This window comes from Sylvia atricapilla, chromosome Z (assembly GCF_009819655.1).
Source record: "Sylvia atricapilla isolate bSylAtr1 chromosome Z, bSylAtr1.pri, whole genome shotgun sequence".
Classification (NCBI taxonomy): Eukaryota; Metazoa; Chordata; class Aves; order Passeriformes; family Sylviidae; genus Sylvia; species Sylvia atricapilla.
The window spans coordinates 60,403,151-60,418,068 of NC_089174.1; the positions used below are offsets into that span (position 1 = coordinate 60,403,151).

Consider the following 14,918-nt stretch of genomic DNA (forward strand, 5'->3'; position numbering starts at 1 on the left):
ATCAGGAACTATAAGAAATATACTTCCACTTTTTATTACACAAAATTAAGGTGTTTACAAAGCAAACACTGAATGGAAACTTGCTGCCTGTTTTTGCTCAGAATGTTATGGAATTACTATTTTTTCTGAAATGCTTTATGCCTTTGGTGACTGGTGTCTCAAAGCCAAGAAAACAGCCCAGAGCAAGGCAGTTAATTCTTACTTTACAGACGTTGTGGAGGCACTCTGTTGTCACCGGCTGGTAAACCAGCTCCTGGCAGCAGACACACATAAAGGATTGTTCCAGTTTCTTCAGAAAATTCTGATGTCGGAAAAGGAATAAAAGAGACAAACTCTATTACAGTTCTCAAAAATGCCACTTACTACATAAAGACGATGTACCTCCAGAAGTTCTTAAGTCCTTCATATATGTGAGCACAGCTTTCTAGAAGTAATCAGGAAGCAGGTTAAATTAATTAGTTAATTAGAAGAGCAGGGAAATTAATGGGTTCATTTCCCTGCTCTTCTACAAATTCAAGAATCGTATAATCAGAGAGTGGTTTGGGTTGGAAGGGACATTAAACAAGATCTATTTCAATCCCAGTCCCATGGGCAGGGATCTTCCACTAGACCAGGCTGCTCAGTGCCCCATCCAGCCTGGCCTTGAATGCTGGGGATGGGACATACGTCTCTGGGGAACCTGTCACAAAATTATTTTCTGTCTAAACAAAACGTATTGATTAAACCATCTTTCTTCATGTCTGATTCCTGACATTAGCAGAACATAAAAATACATTTATTATAGCAGAGAAAACACGCTCTCTTCAAAAATGAAAATAGATAAAAATCCACTTTTAACTTCAGGATGGCTTTTGAGCAAGAAAGGTCTCTAGAGGCATTACCTGTCCCTCAAGAATAAATTGCACAACCAAGACTTATATTCTTGAAATACAAGTCCTACAAATAAAAGTAATGCTAGACAGTCTATATTTAGCAAAAATTCTAAAGTGAGGTTTTAAGAGGGATTCAAGATTTCTCCTAATAATATAAAGAAAATGCAAATAAAAACTATGCATGTGATAAACAAACATACTGGTCCTTCCTTAAGAGAAGCAAGTACTTCATCCCACAGCTTCTGGTTCATGCAGTCTTCTCTAATCAGCCATTGCTGCTCTTGGGTCAGCTGGAAAGCTTCTCCTTTCCCTCCATCTCCCATCCTCATGGCTTTGGGTGTATTTGTAGGTTCCTCTGTACCTGCTTAAGGTGACCATCAGACACAGTAACAACAGTGTTAGTCAGAAATAATAGAAGGGAAAGACTCTAGAAGGAAACATGGATTAATATGGATTACATGCATGAAATGCAGCAAGAAAATCCCTACTCCAACTCATACTTTCCAGCATTGTTTTGGATTGTAGCACACAGCTGCATAGCAGAATGTTCATTTTTTTTGCAGAGCTTAAGAGCAAAAAACACAGTAGGAGCAATAAAAGGGATTAAGACCTCTACACTACTACTTAACTAAAGAGTATGTGCTTATCAATTTACATTAGTATTCCAAACAGCTTCCCACTTCCACAAAGATTTCATGGCTTAGAAATAGTAACACGACAGACTTTGCTGACGAATGCTTAAAAAGTAGAAAAAAAATACCATTATCAATTGTCCTTTTCTGGTTTCCATTACTTTGGCTGGTCGGCTCCTGTTTCACAGTTTGCTTTTTAACCTTATCTTTCTTCTCCTTACTAGCCATGGCCTCCAAATAACCTTCTGGATACTAAAATTAAAAAATACAGATTTAAAACAAAAATCACTGGCATACAGGCATAACCAAATACCAAAAGGAGTAACTTCTAAAAGACTTTAGATCTCTGTATGACTACATAGTAAAATTATTACAAAAAAAAGTTTAAGTCCTATATGATAGAGAAAACATTCAAATGAGTACCTATCATTAAGAAAGCACAGTCAAATTGAAGAACCTAATCCACACTCAGTTGTATTAAACACTGTATCTGTACCTGTGTATTTATAAACTATATAAATCAGGGAGACGATGGTATGCTGTAAAATACACCATTGCATTGTCAAGAATTAGTATTAATTCTTTCTATCTTTTCATTTTTCATGGATTCTGCAATGCCATGGGTCATTTTCATGGGTCAGCCTATATCTGTGCCTAAAATATACTATGTATACAAACTACTCAGTCTCATAAGGATAAAAATATATTAAAAAGCACTTTTTTTTTTTTTTTTTTTTTGGTTTCTCAGACAGATTCTAGTCACTTGTAGAAAAACTTGTTCCAACCTAAGAATCACAAAACTGGACACAAATTCTGATTTTCCAATCCATATAGACAAACCAATTTACTGCTAGGGCAGAAAGCTTCATTCACAGTTCCTTCTGCTATGTCACTATTACATGATTCTTTCAATAATCTGCAGTGGTTTTTAGTATCAAAAGCTACACAGTGAAGTACAAGAAAAAAGGGACCTTTAATTTAACTGATTTCTTCCTCTGTAATTTGTTTACTGGAACAAGTAAAAAAACAAGAAAAAGAATAAAAACAACTGTTGAGTCTTGATGCCAACCTGTACACTTAGACCCAGCTTCTTTGACCGCTCCATTCCTTCTGAAGTCCAAGGTGCAGGCTCAACATCATCTCTCCTCAGAAGATAGCGCCAAACTAAAAACCCACATTTTCCAATTTCTGGCCAGTATTTTACGACCTAAAGAACAAAATAAAATTACTGCCATTATTCTATCACAAGTCAAACACCATACTTTAATTGCTCAAAAAGAAATTACAAGACTGATTTTTTACATTATTACTATTATATACAGAAGTTCTTCCCTCAGCTGTGCAGTTTTTGTATTTCTTATAAATACAGTGGTCTTAAAAGTGGTCTGACACTTCTTTGTTTCAGAAACTAAGGTCTTTAAACAAACAAAAGGCTAGGTTGCAGCTGGAAAGACTGAAGAAATAATTAAATAATCTGATTTCAGGGATGAATTTACTCAAAAAGCAACTTACATATTCAATCATATATCCTATTACTTATTATGTTCTATTATCACTGCTCTGCAAAATTTCGTTTTGGTTCATTTTGCAGAACAAACTAAAGCTAAAAAGTATAGTAAAGTAAAAAGAACTATCTCTTGCAAGTAACAATGAAGAATTTGCAGACTAACACATATGAGACTTTTTAAAACAGATTAAGAGAAATTTTATGTTGTAGATATTGGAATACCTTGTAAATGCCATCATATCTGTTGCCTTCCTCTGGGGCATATTTGCTGATCCGCCGTCCTTTTGAACTGCGCACTACTCTAACTGGTTTACCAGCTCTCCAGTTCTTTGACTCTGCTCCATTTTTGTCATCCAGTGGGGCATCACAGTTAAGGGCCAATGCCCTAGAAAGACATTTAAATTCTTCATAAGCTAGACTGCTTCACCCGAAGTTTTTATTTAAAACGTCACAGAGTTTTGAGAATTAATTATTAACATAATTATTAACATAATTACTAACATAATTAAGTCATATGTGTTTCTCCTTTCTAATTTTGTTTTATCAAGCAGCATAGACTTTTCAGTATGTTTTTTAGCAGAATTAATGGAAAGAATGAGATTCACACTAAAATGCATGCTAAGAAAAAAGTTGGGAACACTAAATATGTTGTATAGATGCCAGATGAAAACTTATACGAAACAGTATTTCTACTACCACACCCTGACTTGAAAGAATTGAAAACCCTTCAGAATCAACCACAACACAAATGATGGATCTCAAAACAGAAGAAATAATACGGGTTATAAACAGACATGGTACAAGAATTGAACCCATATTGTAGAAAACAGTTAAGAGACAGGTGAACTATGCCAACATTGAAAATGCTTCCCATACAAAAACAAAACTTGTAAAACTATCTGGAGAAGCAAAACCAATACAGATTCAACCATGTAGAATCATCATAATCTTCTGAATCAAAGTGCTTGAGAATTTGTACCAGGAACTTGTACCTTAGTAAATGTGAGCAGCACATTGTTACTCTAGGCACACTAATGCCTTCACAGCTAAGTAGTTTTGCCTGTGGATCTCTCATTTGCTAAGAGCAGAGAAATGCTGACACTAAGGGGTCCAGCTTTTAATTCTGTGTCCCAAAACAACTTAGAACAACTTGTTCACTAAATATGCTTATAAAGCTATTGTTTAAACCTACTTCCATCTTCCCTCCTTGTTCTTGTTCATTTTCACATCACATGCCCCCTTCCCACCCCCTTTCTCAGCAGCCAAGTTAGGCTTGTCCTCTTTCTCCTCTAGACAGCTTGAAAGAATCCCTCTCCAGCCTGTCTGAGAGGAGCAGAACATCTAAACGCAGACCTGGCAAATGAAAATTCTCAGTGACTCTCAGCATCCCACAGGTGCTCAGAGGTCAGTTGCATAACAGATTATGCTCTTAGAACAAGAAAAGGATGGAGTACTCTTTGTTCAGGCCAGCTTTTGGAGGATGGAAAAACTCTGCAGGCAGATGTCTAATTCCTCCCCTGGCTCTATTTTCCCTTTCAACCCTAATTCCTTGTTTTTCATAGAAAAATATGATGGAAGAAAGGGCTAGCAAAATAGAAAATATTTCTTTTATCATGGGAAAATGAACATGCTTGCTTCCTTTTACATATATAACTGATTTACCTATAAGAGCAGAAACTTCATAAAAAAAGAAACACCCAGAATTCTGCTCAAGAGTTTTGACAAATTTCTCATTTAATAAAACAGATTCCTCTGAGAGTGACTGTAGAACAATTTCAACCAGAGGCATAACTGCAAGCTGCAGCAATAATACAGAAATGTATTTCACTGAGGTGTGTGTTCCTTTAAAGCTACAAAACATAAGGCTTGATAAAATGCCTCTTAGAAGGAACAGGCATTGCTATTTATGAACACAGCATGTACAGAAAAGAAAAAATACAGCAAAACATTAGTTTTAAATTAAAGCACTACAACTACAAGTCCTTGTTTTGGAATACTTTTTAATTTTACCTTCAAAACTTACCTATTCATGTGTGTTAATGTCTGATCAAATGAATGTTCTCCAATTCTTTTATTGCCAGAAAGATCTCTACCTCCACTCCCAGTGTAAGTGAACTCATCTCCTCGATCCTGTGCAAGAAGATTATCCTTTGGTTTAACGCTCTAAAGTAAAGTAACTCAATTAAAAAAAAAAAAAAAAAAAAAAAAAAAAAGGAAAAAAAAAAAAAAAGAAAGAAAAAAAAGCAACTTCATTTGTTCTATTTACTCAGAGAAAAACTGTAATCCAGGGCATGAAAGACATGTTTTCAATTTCATTATTTCCATCCTATAGCAGCTGCACCAGTACAAAACTACTGGTCTAGAAGAAACCAAAAATTCTGACTGAAAAAATGCCGGCCTTAAATATTACTATTAATGCACTATTAATATACTACTAATACTATTTTTGCATTTTTTATAAATGTATTTTGAGAAAAAATCAGAGGAAAGGAACATATTTTAGCAAATAGCTACTTGCTCTTGAGCTTTCATTGAGTTTACAAGAGTATCATGTTTGTAAAATACAGAATAATTACCTTGGATGGATCATGTCAGTCACTTCAGCTTGTGCAAGGATCTCAGTGCTACTAAGTACATACAGTGCTGTTTTATGTACAAAGCAGGTGCTTTAATGAAATAGTAATCTCAGCTCTTCTGAATCAGTAAGATTTTAAAATAATTTAGATTCATAATTTGTAAGATAAAATACATATGTACCTATGTAGAATTTTCATGAAATTGAAGGCAGGTTGACAAAATCTTTTACCAGGAACTGTGAAAACTATAAAAATCTAAATACACTCAAGTAAAGCCTGTATTTCTACTTCCTGTAAAGTTCGTAACAGAATTTCTTATTACTCCTGAGAAATTAATGTATTTCCAGAAATGCATAAATATACAGACTACATATATAGCTAACATGTTATTTCTTTGGAGTTGTATATTTTGAAGAAATCATATAGCAATTTAATAGGAAAATAATGTTTAAATGAATTTTTATAGCAAAATTCTGAACATCTATGCAGTAATAAAATTCAGTCAATTTCTTACCACTAATAAAAGTCTGACATTATTTAGGATCCAGTGCAAGACTGTTACATATATTTCATGACTGACAACAGCAGAAAAAGAGAAAGTTAGAAAGAGAAACACTGGTTGAACAAGGCCATAGATAAATTACAAAAATTAGGTTAATTTTATTTTGTGTAGGGAAAACCTAGCAGAAATTCAGCTGCAGTTATCTGCACATAATAAAATACAAGTGTTATGAAGTTTAAAAGTATACTCAAAACCTGACAAAGACATGTAACATATAAACTCTGGTGTATACTTTCTTAAAACAGTCTACTTACTCGACTAAATAAATCTCTAAAACCCAACAGAAACAGAATGTAGTTCTATTAAAGACAGTATATGAAACAACTTTAAAAGACCAACGTGACAAGAACCATTTACTAAGAAAGGATGTAAAATAAATAGTAAAAAATAAGAGATCACAGGCTTAGAATTATTCACAGAGTATGTTTCATTTTTCTGTGATTGTCAAGGCAAACATAATGCACAGATCACGCAAGGATGACCCTGATAATAATATGAACAACGATGCATTTGCTTCATGCATCACAATCAAACAAATTGCATTTTGGCAATGAATAAGAAGACTGTGACAAGTCAGAAAAATGGGAAAACATATCTTGAAAGGTCGTGAATCCAGAATGGCCTGGGTTTTCTAATAAAGAAAGAAACAGGCACGTGTTCATGATGTGGCAGGGTGAGGAGGACTGTTAAGACAGTTTTTAATATAAAAGCAGAACTAAACCAAAACCAGAAGGTGATTTTTTTCCCTCTTCTTAGAACATAGTTTTGAGATAAATACTGATATAACATATCTGTAAGAATGTGAAAAAATATATGAAAGACATTACTTCATATGAAAGCAAGATCGGGAAAATTATTTATAAGACAGGACAAGTTCGTGACAAACTTTCATTTATCAGCTACCAGGTTGTTCATAAATCTTCACAAGAAGAAAATATGGAATAGACTTTTTTTTTTTTTTTTTTTTTTTTTTTTTTTTTTTTTTTTTTTTTGGCATAACAGAAAAACATAAATCAAGGACAAATTGCTATAGACTTAAGCCAAAAAAACTTCAAGAGACAATGCAGAAATGCAATAGTATTCCTACTTGCACCCACTTCTATGGAAAATGGGTTAAATGTAAATGGTCTAAAACCAAAAAACTTCCAGCATCTTCAGAGAAAGACTGAGTGGTTCTCTGGTGGTAGTCTAACCACAGGAAAACTGAAAACACTGTGCTTGAAGAGATACTATAGATAGAAGGCCTATGCATCCATCCTCACCTCCTAAGCATATCCCACACTTAATGGGTTACATTTGCTTCTCCTAAATTATATAACTGCTCTATGCATAAATAAACAACTGGAAATCCAGGGGAAGGAAAATGGAGGATAAAAGGAAAAATTATGGTGAAGTTACAAGGATCTTTCAACATTCTCCAACATAAGGAAGACTCACTGCTGCTTTATTTTCTAGATGAACTATACTTCCTTTTTTCATATCATTCATAGTTAAAAACAAAACAAAAAACAAACAAACAAACAAAAAAGGATTTCAGGGAACAAAGACACAGTTTTTAGAATCAAAGGAAAATGTCAGAGATAGAGATCTTGCCACTGATCTGAGATGGATGAAGAGAAATTTGAGGACATTTGAACCTCTGATATAACAGCAACTCTCAAACAGGAGAGAAATAAAAATCTAAAAAAATCCTAAGTGCTTGTAGAGAATGAAAATAAAAAATAGCAAGAATAAGTGATACACAGACTCAGTGTCTAAAGAGAGGAATAAATGTGGATATGAATGTGCCTATGACAAGCAGGAGTGACATAGGGACACTGTTACTCCAAAGGTACTGGGAGACCTACCTACTTTCATAGGGCTTATGGTGTTTTACTTTTAAAGTGAAGTACAACAGGAATATTTACAACTTATTATTTGGGATTATTGGAGAACAATGACTCATCAAAAACAACTTCTCAACAACTTTGAGTTCTATCTGTAGATAATACAGGAACTTTTAACCACCTCCAACAACTTTTAACTGAGAGCTAGTAAGAGACTGGTAAAGCTATTTTTGTCTGAAGAGGATCAGAAAGCAGAATTGAAGACAATGGTTCAATGCTTAAAGAAAACATATGGCAAAAGGAATTACTGATGTCTGTATGTTCTTCGTGAACAAACAAAACAACTGTCAAAAAGCCTATCCAAAGGGTCTTATTTTTTCCCTTCTCTTCTTCCTACATTCTCCCCATTTTCTTACCTTAAAATACATAATTCTGCCATTTCTCTTCTGCTTTCCACAGCTTAATTCCACTTCCTTGAACCACAACTGTCTTTCAACAGCTAGTAAGTACTTTGTTATTCTGTCTTCTCTTAATGCCTTCTGTATGGCCCTTTTTCTTACGCTGTATCCATAAAGTTATTTCTTAACCATCCTGTTTGTAAAGTTTGATCACATTATTGAGCAAATGAACTTCAGCCAGAGTAGCACTGACCCAGTATCTCATACTGAGGCACATGAGTGGAAGACAAGCCTGAAGTTCTAGTACTACAAGCCAGTCAGTCTCAGACAGCCAGTACAAGCAGTCAGTCAGTTGGATTAAATCATACTCCCCTATCCAACGTTGTTACATAATCAGTTGTAAGTCTAATAGAGAAATAATGTAGAATGAAGAAAGTAAGATTTTGAATTCTACTGAATCATTTGACCACATTATTTCTATGGGTTACTTTTATACACCAGCTGACAGGGACATTAGCTACTTCAAGTTACTAGAATATCAGCTATCTCAAGAGAGCTCACAATTATTTTCTTTCTCCATTAACACCTCTGCTATTATGCTTAGATTTCAAAGTTTGGCTCCAACAGATAATGTAAAAATTGTATTTATCAGTAATAGGCTATTACAAACACAATCAGATTTTCTAGATGAGTTCCAACCTTCAGTTTGAACACCCAAAAAATGTCTTATTTGCTTTCTTGATACAAGAAATTCCCAAATATCATCACTTCATCAATCCCTCATCAGTTTGACCTCAGTAAAATGTAATTAATAAAAGGTGAGTTTGATTATATGATAAAGTAAAATTAAAAAAAAGCCTTTTAAAATGAAGTTATTAAATCCAAGTAAATTATTAACTATCAAGCAATTACATTTGAGAGCATTGTCTTTCCCCAGTAGTAGGGATATCTGAAACTGAATCATGTAATCATTCATCTCTATTAAACTCTGTATCCCTAAAGAGCTGACTGAATTGGCCTATCTGCCCATTGTGTGATTTTGATAATTTCATAGTTTAACACTGCAGTGAGACATGCCAATTGAAAAGGAAGGGCTAAAGTACAAATTTCATTTGTAAATCAGTAAGAATCCCTTGCATTAAGTGCAGAGCCTGAATATATCACAGTTATTCTTGGTGAGTCTTCTCCACAGCTGCCCCTGAAAGCAAGAACCTGGCAGTTCCATAGCACATTCCACCACAATGAAAACATTTCACCATTTTAGTGTTCACTAATCTACATGTCTGAACAGTAAGAAAGACAGCTTCAAAGCAGGAAACAGCAGAAGGTGGCTAACTGGTGGAAGCAGGGCAACATTTTAAAAGATTGAAGTCCTAGTTAACTACTGTAAGTAAATTCCTTTCTGAGGTTTTTCTTACTCCTTTCCATGTAATATCCAAAAATGGTAGATTTCCAAGCCTTTAACTGAACATTATTATGTAAATAATGCAGGCTACCCAGTATGGACTAACTGTCTTTTGTTCCATTAAAAATCTGTCCCGACTTCAAACCAGGTTCACTAAAGACAGAGTCTTTATGGGTCAATGACACTTTCCTGTAGTAGGAGTTTACTTAGGAGATACTACAGCTTTTAGAGGCAGTATTTTAAAATTAAGTTATCTTTGGCTGTCAGCTGGAGATCCAAAATTTATTGGTTTTTTGAGGGAAAAAAATCCTGTAATCTGCGTAGCTAATTTAATTAGCCTACTATAATTCTAGTTAAGGCAATGCATTTTAAATCTAAAAGACATTAATTTCATATTAGACATTCATTTCATTAAGTGGATTGTGAATGCTGCATTCCAGGCACTGAATGGGTTTGGTATAAAATATCAACAAATTTAAACAATGAGTATATTGCGTGGGGTCCTTTTTGAGTCATTACAGTCACTATCTTTTGTAGTCTCAGAATGTTTTACAAGAGTACGTCACTGCTCACACCAGGTATTATTCTCCAAGAGACTGGAGAATTTCCTATATGATCCTATGTGCAATAATGTTTACAGAAGAAACAATTTTTGTTTGGATTAAACTAGAGCACACCACACAATTAATTTACCATCTTTCCAATGCTACCTCAACCCAGCAGAAACATAATTCTCGAAACTTTTGAATAAACAGCAGTTTCAACTTGATACATAAAAACAATGACAAAAAATAAGAGAGCACATTTTCAACACAAAAGTTAGACTTCTTCAGCTGCTTGATTTGATGAACAGACAAATCAGAATACATTCATCATGAACACTGTGCTTGCACAATGAGTTCTTATGTCCAGTATCTAGTGTGTAAATGTTAATCTGTTCTAAAATAATTCTTAGATTAAAAACTACTGAAAGACTTCTCAATTTCTTCTGCTAGTGCTCCTATTATGGTTATCATCAAAACAATACCAGGAGATCAGCAACATTAACATATTCAAAATAGAAGTTAACTATAGGTAAGAAATGTAACTTGCTACTAGAATTCAAAGTAACCTGTTTTCAGGCGAGAGATTAATATGCAAATATTTTATGTGCATGTAATTAGAAATGAGGATAAAACATCATGTGCAAAACAATTTTGCCCAATGCTCATTTTGTAAGCTATGATTGTACCTGTTCTCAATCTTGAGGGTAGATCTGACAGAATTGATAAAACTTGTTATTAATGAATACTCCAATATATCCAGAACATCTGAACTTCAACAGAGCTGGAGACAATTCTGGGTCTTTAGGATTATAAATTTCTAAAGGTATGGCATAAAAATGTCATCTGAAAGCTAGACAATGAACTCTGTTTCTTGCAGTGTGTTTTCATGATTACTTTACCCCAATGTGGTTTTGTTGATTTAAAGCAATGAAAAGTGCATTAATGCCACATATCATCACGGTACATAAATAGTAAATAAAGTTTATGAGCAGTATAATACTTCTCCAAAATGAATTTATTTCTCAATTTTATAAAAGCTTACACACAAGCATCATTGTTGCACCACTGAAATTCAAGTAAAAGTTATTTCTTGGTTTTGGTACTCATACAATAAAATGAACAGATGTGAGCAGAGGTTTTTATGTGTATATTTTATATAAAATAAATAAATTTCACATCTCAAATTAATTAGATACTCTACTTAGGATGTTTATAAGTACAGAACTCAATTTTTCTGTGCGTATTCTTACAGGAGCTTCATCTTTTACAAAAAAGATTTTCAAAAAACCAGGGAAAATGGAAGTATATTGGAAGATAAAATCTGGCGCATGAAAGAAGAAGAGAAAAAAAACTAACTTCAATAATGTAACTGGTAAAAAAATCCTTGGTATTATTAGTTTACAAAACAGAAAAAATCTGACATTCATATAAGTTTTAGGTATTTTCTACAACTTTTCTCTCCTAATATGCCTTTTCAAAAGTATTGATGTCTTTTAGACTATGGTGGTACTCAGATGCCTACAAAACCTCATAGTCACAACATCACTTATGTGAATAGAAAAAGCATGCAAAGGTTCCAATTAGGTTTATTAAATATTTTGAATTGAATAATTACCATCTCAGAAATAAGGGGACATCTGTATCCTCAAAAAAAAAAAAAAAAAAAAAAAAAAAAAAAAAAAAAAAAAAAAAAAGATGAGTCTGCAACATCCCAGCATAGCAGATACACTACTGTGAAACAGTGTTCTTAGGGCCTGAGAGTCCGGGCTGAGATTGACACTAAGGACACTATTTCCAAACATCAAGTATCTCCTCATCCACTTGTTCAAATAGAAACACACACTTCTTCAGAGGCAATACACTGCAGCTGCAGCTGCAGCAGCAGCTGGTAGATGCTGTTGGCAAAGAATATAGTATATTCTGATGTTGTTTCATTCATATGCTTTTTTTTTCTTCTTCTTCTTCAATGCCCTTTTCCTTGTGATTGACAGCTTTGCTCATTTTTAAAAAACAGGTTGCTTACTGTGTTATCCTTCACCTGATCCATGATTCAAAATTCCACCTGATGGACTGGAACTGCAGGAAGGGATGTACCTTGTGTAAACATTATCTAATTGAAGAAAACAGTAATCTCTTCATAAATAAATGTTGGTCAACACCATGAGATGAAAATTTAAAGCTTTTGTTTAGCAGCATAACTGCTTTTGTTGCTCTACTTAGATGTTAACACTAAAATAGGATTTTTTCCCAGCACCTTTAGGGATCACAGTACAAGATTCTGAGACTTTGCTAAGAAGTTCTGAAAGTGGTCATTAGGAGGAGCCAAGAAACTTCAGAACTTCATAGTATCAAATAACGCACATCTTTTATTCTTGCTTCATTATAATAAACGTATCATATATTTAGAAATACTGTTTGGAATGTAATTGAACTGTGACAAAAGCAGAACATAAAACATAATATTTGCACATAATTATACTATCAGATTTTGGTATTTTTACACTCAATTTTTACACTCAATTTAGACTTCAAAATATACTGAACTGTAACGACCCTAAGCAATGTAAAATCGAGTGGTAACCGACATTTTGCTTTAATGTAAATCTGTGCTTAAGCTTTCTTTAAGACTTGGTAAGGTTTTTTGCTTTGAAATACTAAGAACTACTTAATTTATCAGTAGTAGCTCTTTTTTTTCCACAGTCATATCTCTCTAAACATTAGTTTTAGATTAAACTATAACTCTATATTTACAAACATTGATCCATTTGTTGCATTAGAACAGCAAGACCATTGCTTGCATGAATGACATACCACTTCATCTTCAAAGCCCCCAGCTAGTACGAGTGAATAAGCTCCATCATTACTGCGTCCATGGATTCCACCAACATGGGGCCTGTGAACACCTGCTTCGCTCACCTGCAAACAGAAAAAATCCAGTTTACAGCAATTTTTTTAAAGATCCAGTCACCTACAACCACTTTTAACAATCAATTTTCTTATATATTAAAAGTACAGAGGTTTAAATTAAAATACTAAAAGTACAGAGGTTTCTGTGTCAACAGTTAATGCAAGACTGCTATTAAAGGTGTGAATTTCATTGTTTGTTCAGGAAGAAAAGTTAAAAGTAAGAACACCTAGAAAACCAGCAGGATAGTAGGACAGTGGTGACAGTGGTGGTAAGTATATACTTTCTTCTTCAGGGAAAATCTCCAAGATTTTTCCCATAAGCAGTACCTAAGACTGTACTCACTGCTATAGTCCACTTGCACAGTCATTTAGAACAATTCAAAGGAGAAAGAGATCTACCAGTTTGGTAAAACTTTGCAATTTTTAACCAAGGAAGGTCCCAGGGTAAAGATCATTTTGTCAGAGACTTTTAAGGTAACACACTGTAAATGTAACCAGTGGAGAGGAATATTATCAGACTGCCCAAGGAAACAGAAGAAGCCATTGCAATGCCATATGGATCACAGACTAGTTCTCCGACCAGGATAACTCTCTGGTAATAAATGTTCAAGTAATCTGCAACCTGAACTGAAAGCTGCAGCTGTAGCATAATCTGGCAACATCATTGAAGTCTGCTGGAGCACCTTTCCCATAAAAATTTATTTAATAAGGGTTTCAAAGTACTTAGCAGTGTGATTACTAGAAAAGCCCACAAAAAACATTTATAAATAAAAAGAAACTATATATTAAATTATGCATTTTCTCAGTATGTTATGCAAAAAAGTATGTTGGTAGAATGAAGGCTTCCAACATAAAATCCATTATACTACTTCTTTCTACATTCATGTCTTCTTCCAGACTTTGATTTTGTCTGTTTTTCTCATTCTGCTTCTTGCAATCTTGAATTCCTGTTCCCAACCTAGGGTTCTAAGCAACTTTCCTGGAAGTCCATATTTTTCTGCTATAGACTTGAAATTACATCACACAATGTATCAAAGATCCAGCTAGTCAAAAATGCACTTTTTAACAAAAGACTGGAGCTTTGCACAGTATGAAAACTATGCAATGACACAATAATACTTCCTTGAACAATTTCTTGGGATCCAGCTGTCTCTGGCTGACTTCCTATTCTGTTGTAAACTTTTGGATTCATATTATTGAAGAGACAGAAGAGTTCACAATAGTACCACTTGTCATACAAACTACTTTCACTTTGGAGTGGAAAGTTGACTTCTTTCATGACCATTTTACAAAATTTGACATTACAGAAGTATGTATATTGGTCCCACTTTTTTATATTGTACATCATTTTGTAGTCATCTACACCCAACAAAACTTCCAGCATTTTCCAGATGAATGAAAACCATTCTATTCCTTTAATTGTCCTGGTTGCTGTTCATAATAATGTATTTTATTTTCCTGAGCCTTCATTTCATGATAATTTGGTATTTGATTTATTTATCTGTTCACTATTAAATGATATATTTTTCAAAATTAGCTAATAGACTATCTTTGCTAAATAACAAGAAGAATAAGTAGCTGAAAGCCAATTACAAATTACAACTTAGAATTCTTCCCAGCCCCATGTTTCCTATCTGCAACAACTTAGCACTCTCACTTAATTTCATCACTACTTGCCGATTTTACTA

The 14,918-nt window shown here is 34.0% G+C and overlaps 1 protein-coding gene across 2 annotated transcripts in view; it reads right to left on the bottom strand.

Annotated features, from left to right (window-relative positions):
- The window catches only part of UHRF2 (ubiquitin like with PHD and ring finger domains 2), a 79,937-nt gene that overhangs the window by 1,928 nt on the left and 63,091 nt on the right, over positions 1–14,918 (bottom strand). Inside the window, exons 9-15 of one of the 2 annotated variants that reach the window (XM_066338850.1) lie at positions 13,135–13,239; positions 5,035–5,141; positions 3,234–3,396; positions 2,574–2,711; positions 1,633–1,756; positions 1,073–1,233; positions 203–301 (exon numbers count right to left, since the gene is read on the bottom strand). In XM_066338850.1, coding sequence (XP_066194947.1) covers positions 203–301; positions 1,073–1,233; positions 1,633–1,756; positions 2,574–2,711; positions 3,234–3,396; positions 5,035–5,141; positions 13,135–13,239 — 897 coding nt within the window. Of the gene's footprint in view, positions 1–202; positions 302–1,072; positions 1,237–1,632; positions 1,757–2,573; positions 2,712–3,233; positions 3,397–5,034; positions 5,142–13,134; positions 13,240–14,918 lie in introns of both variants that reach the window. The other variant, XM_066338849.1, reaches the window with a different exon arrangement.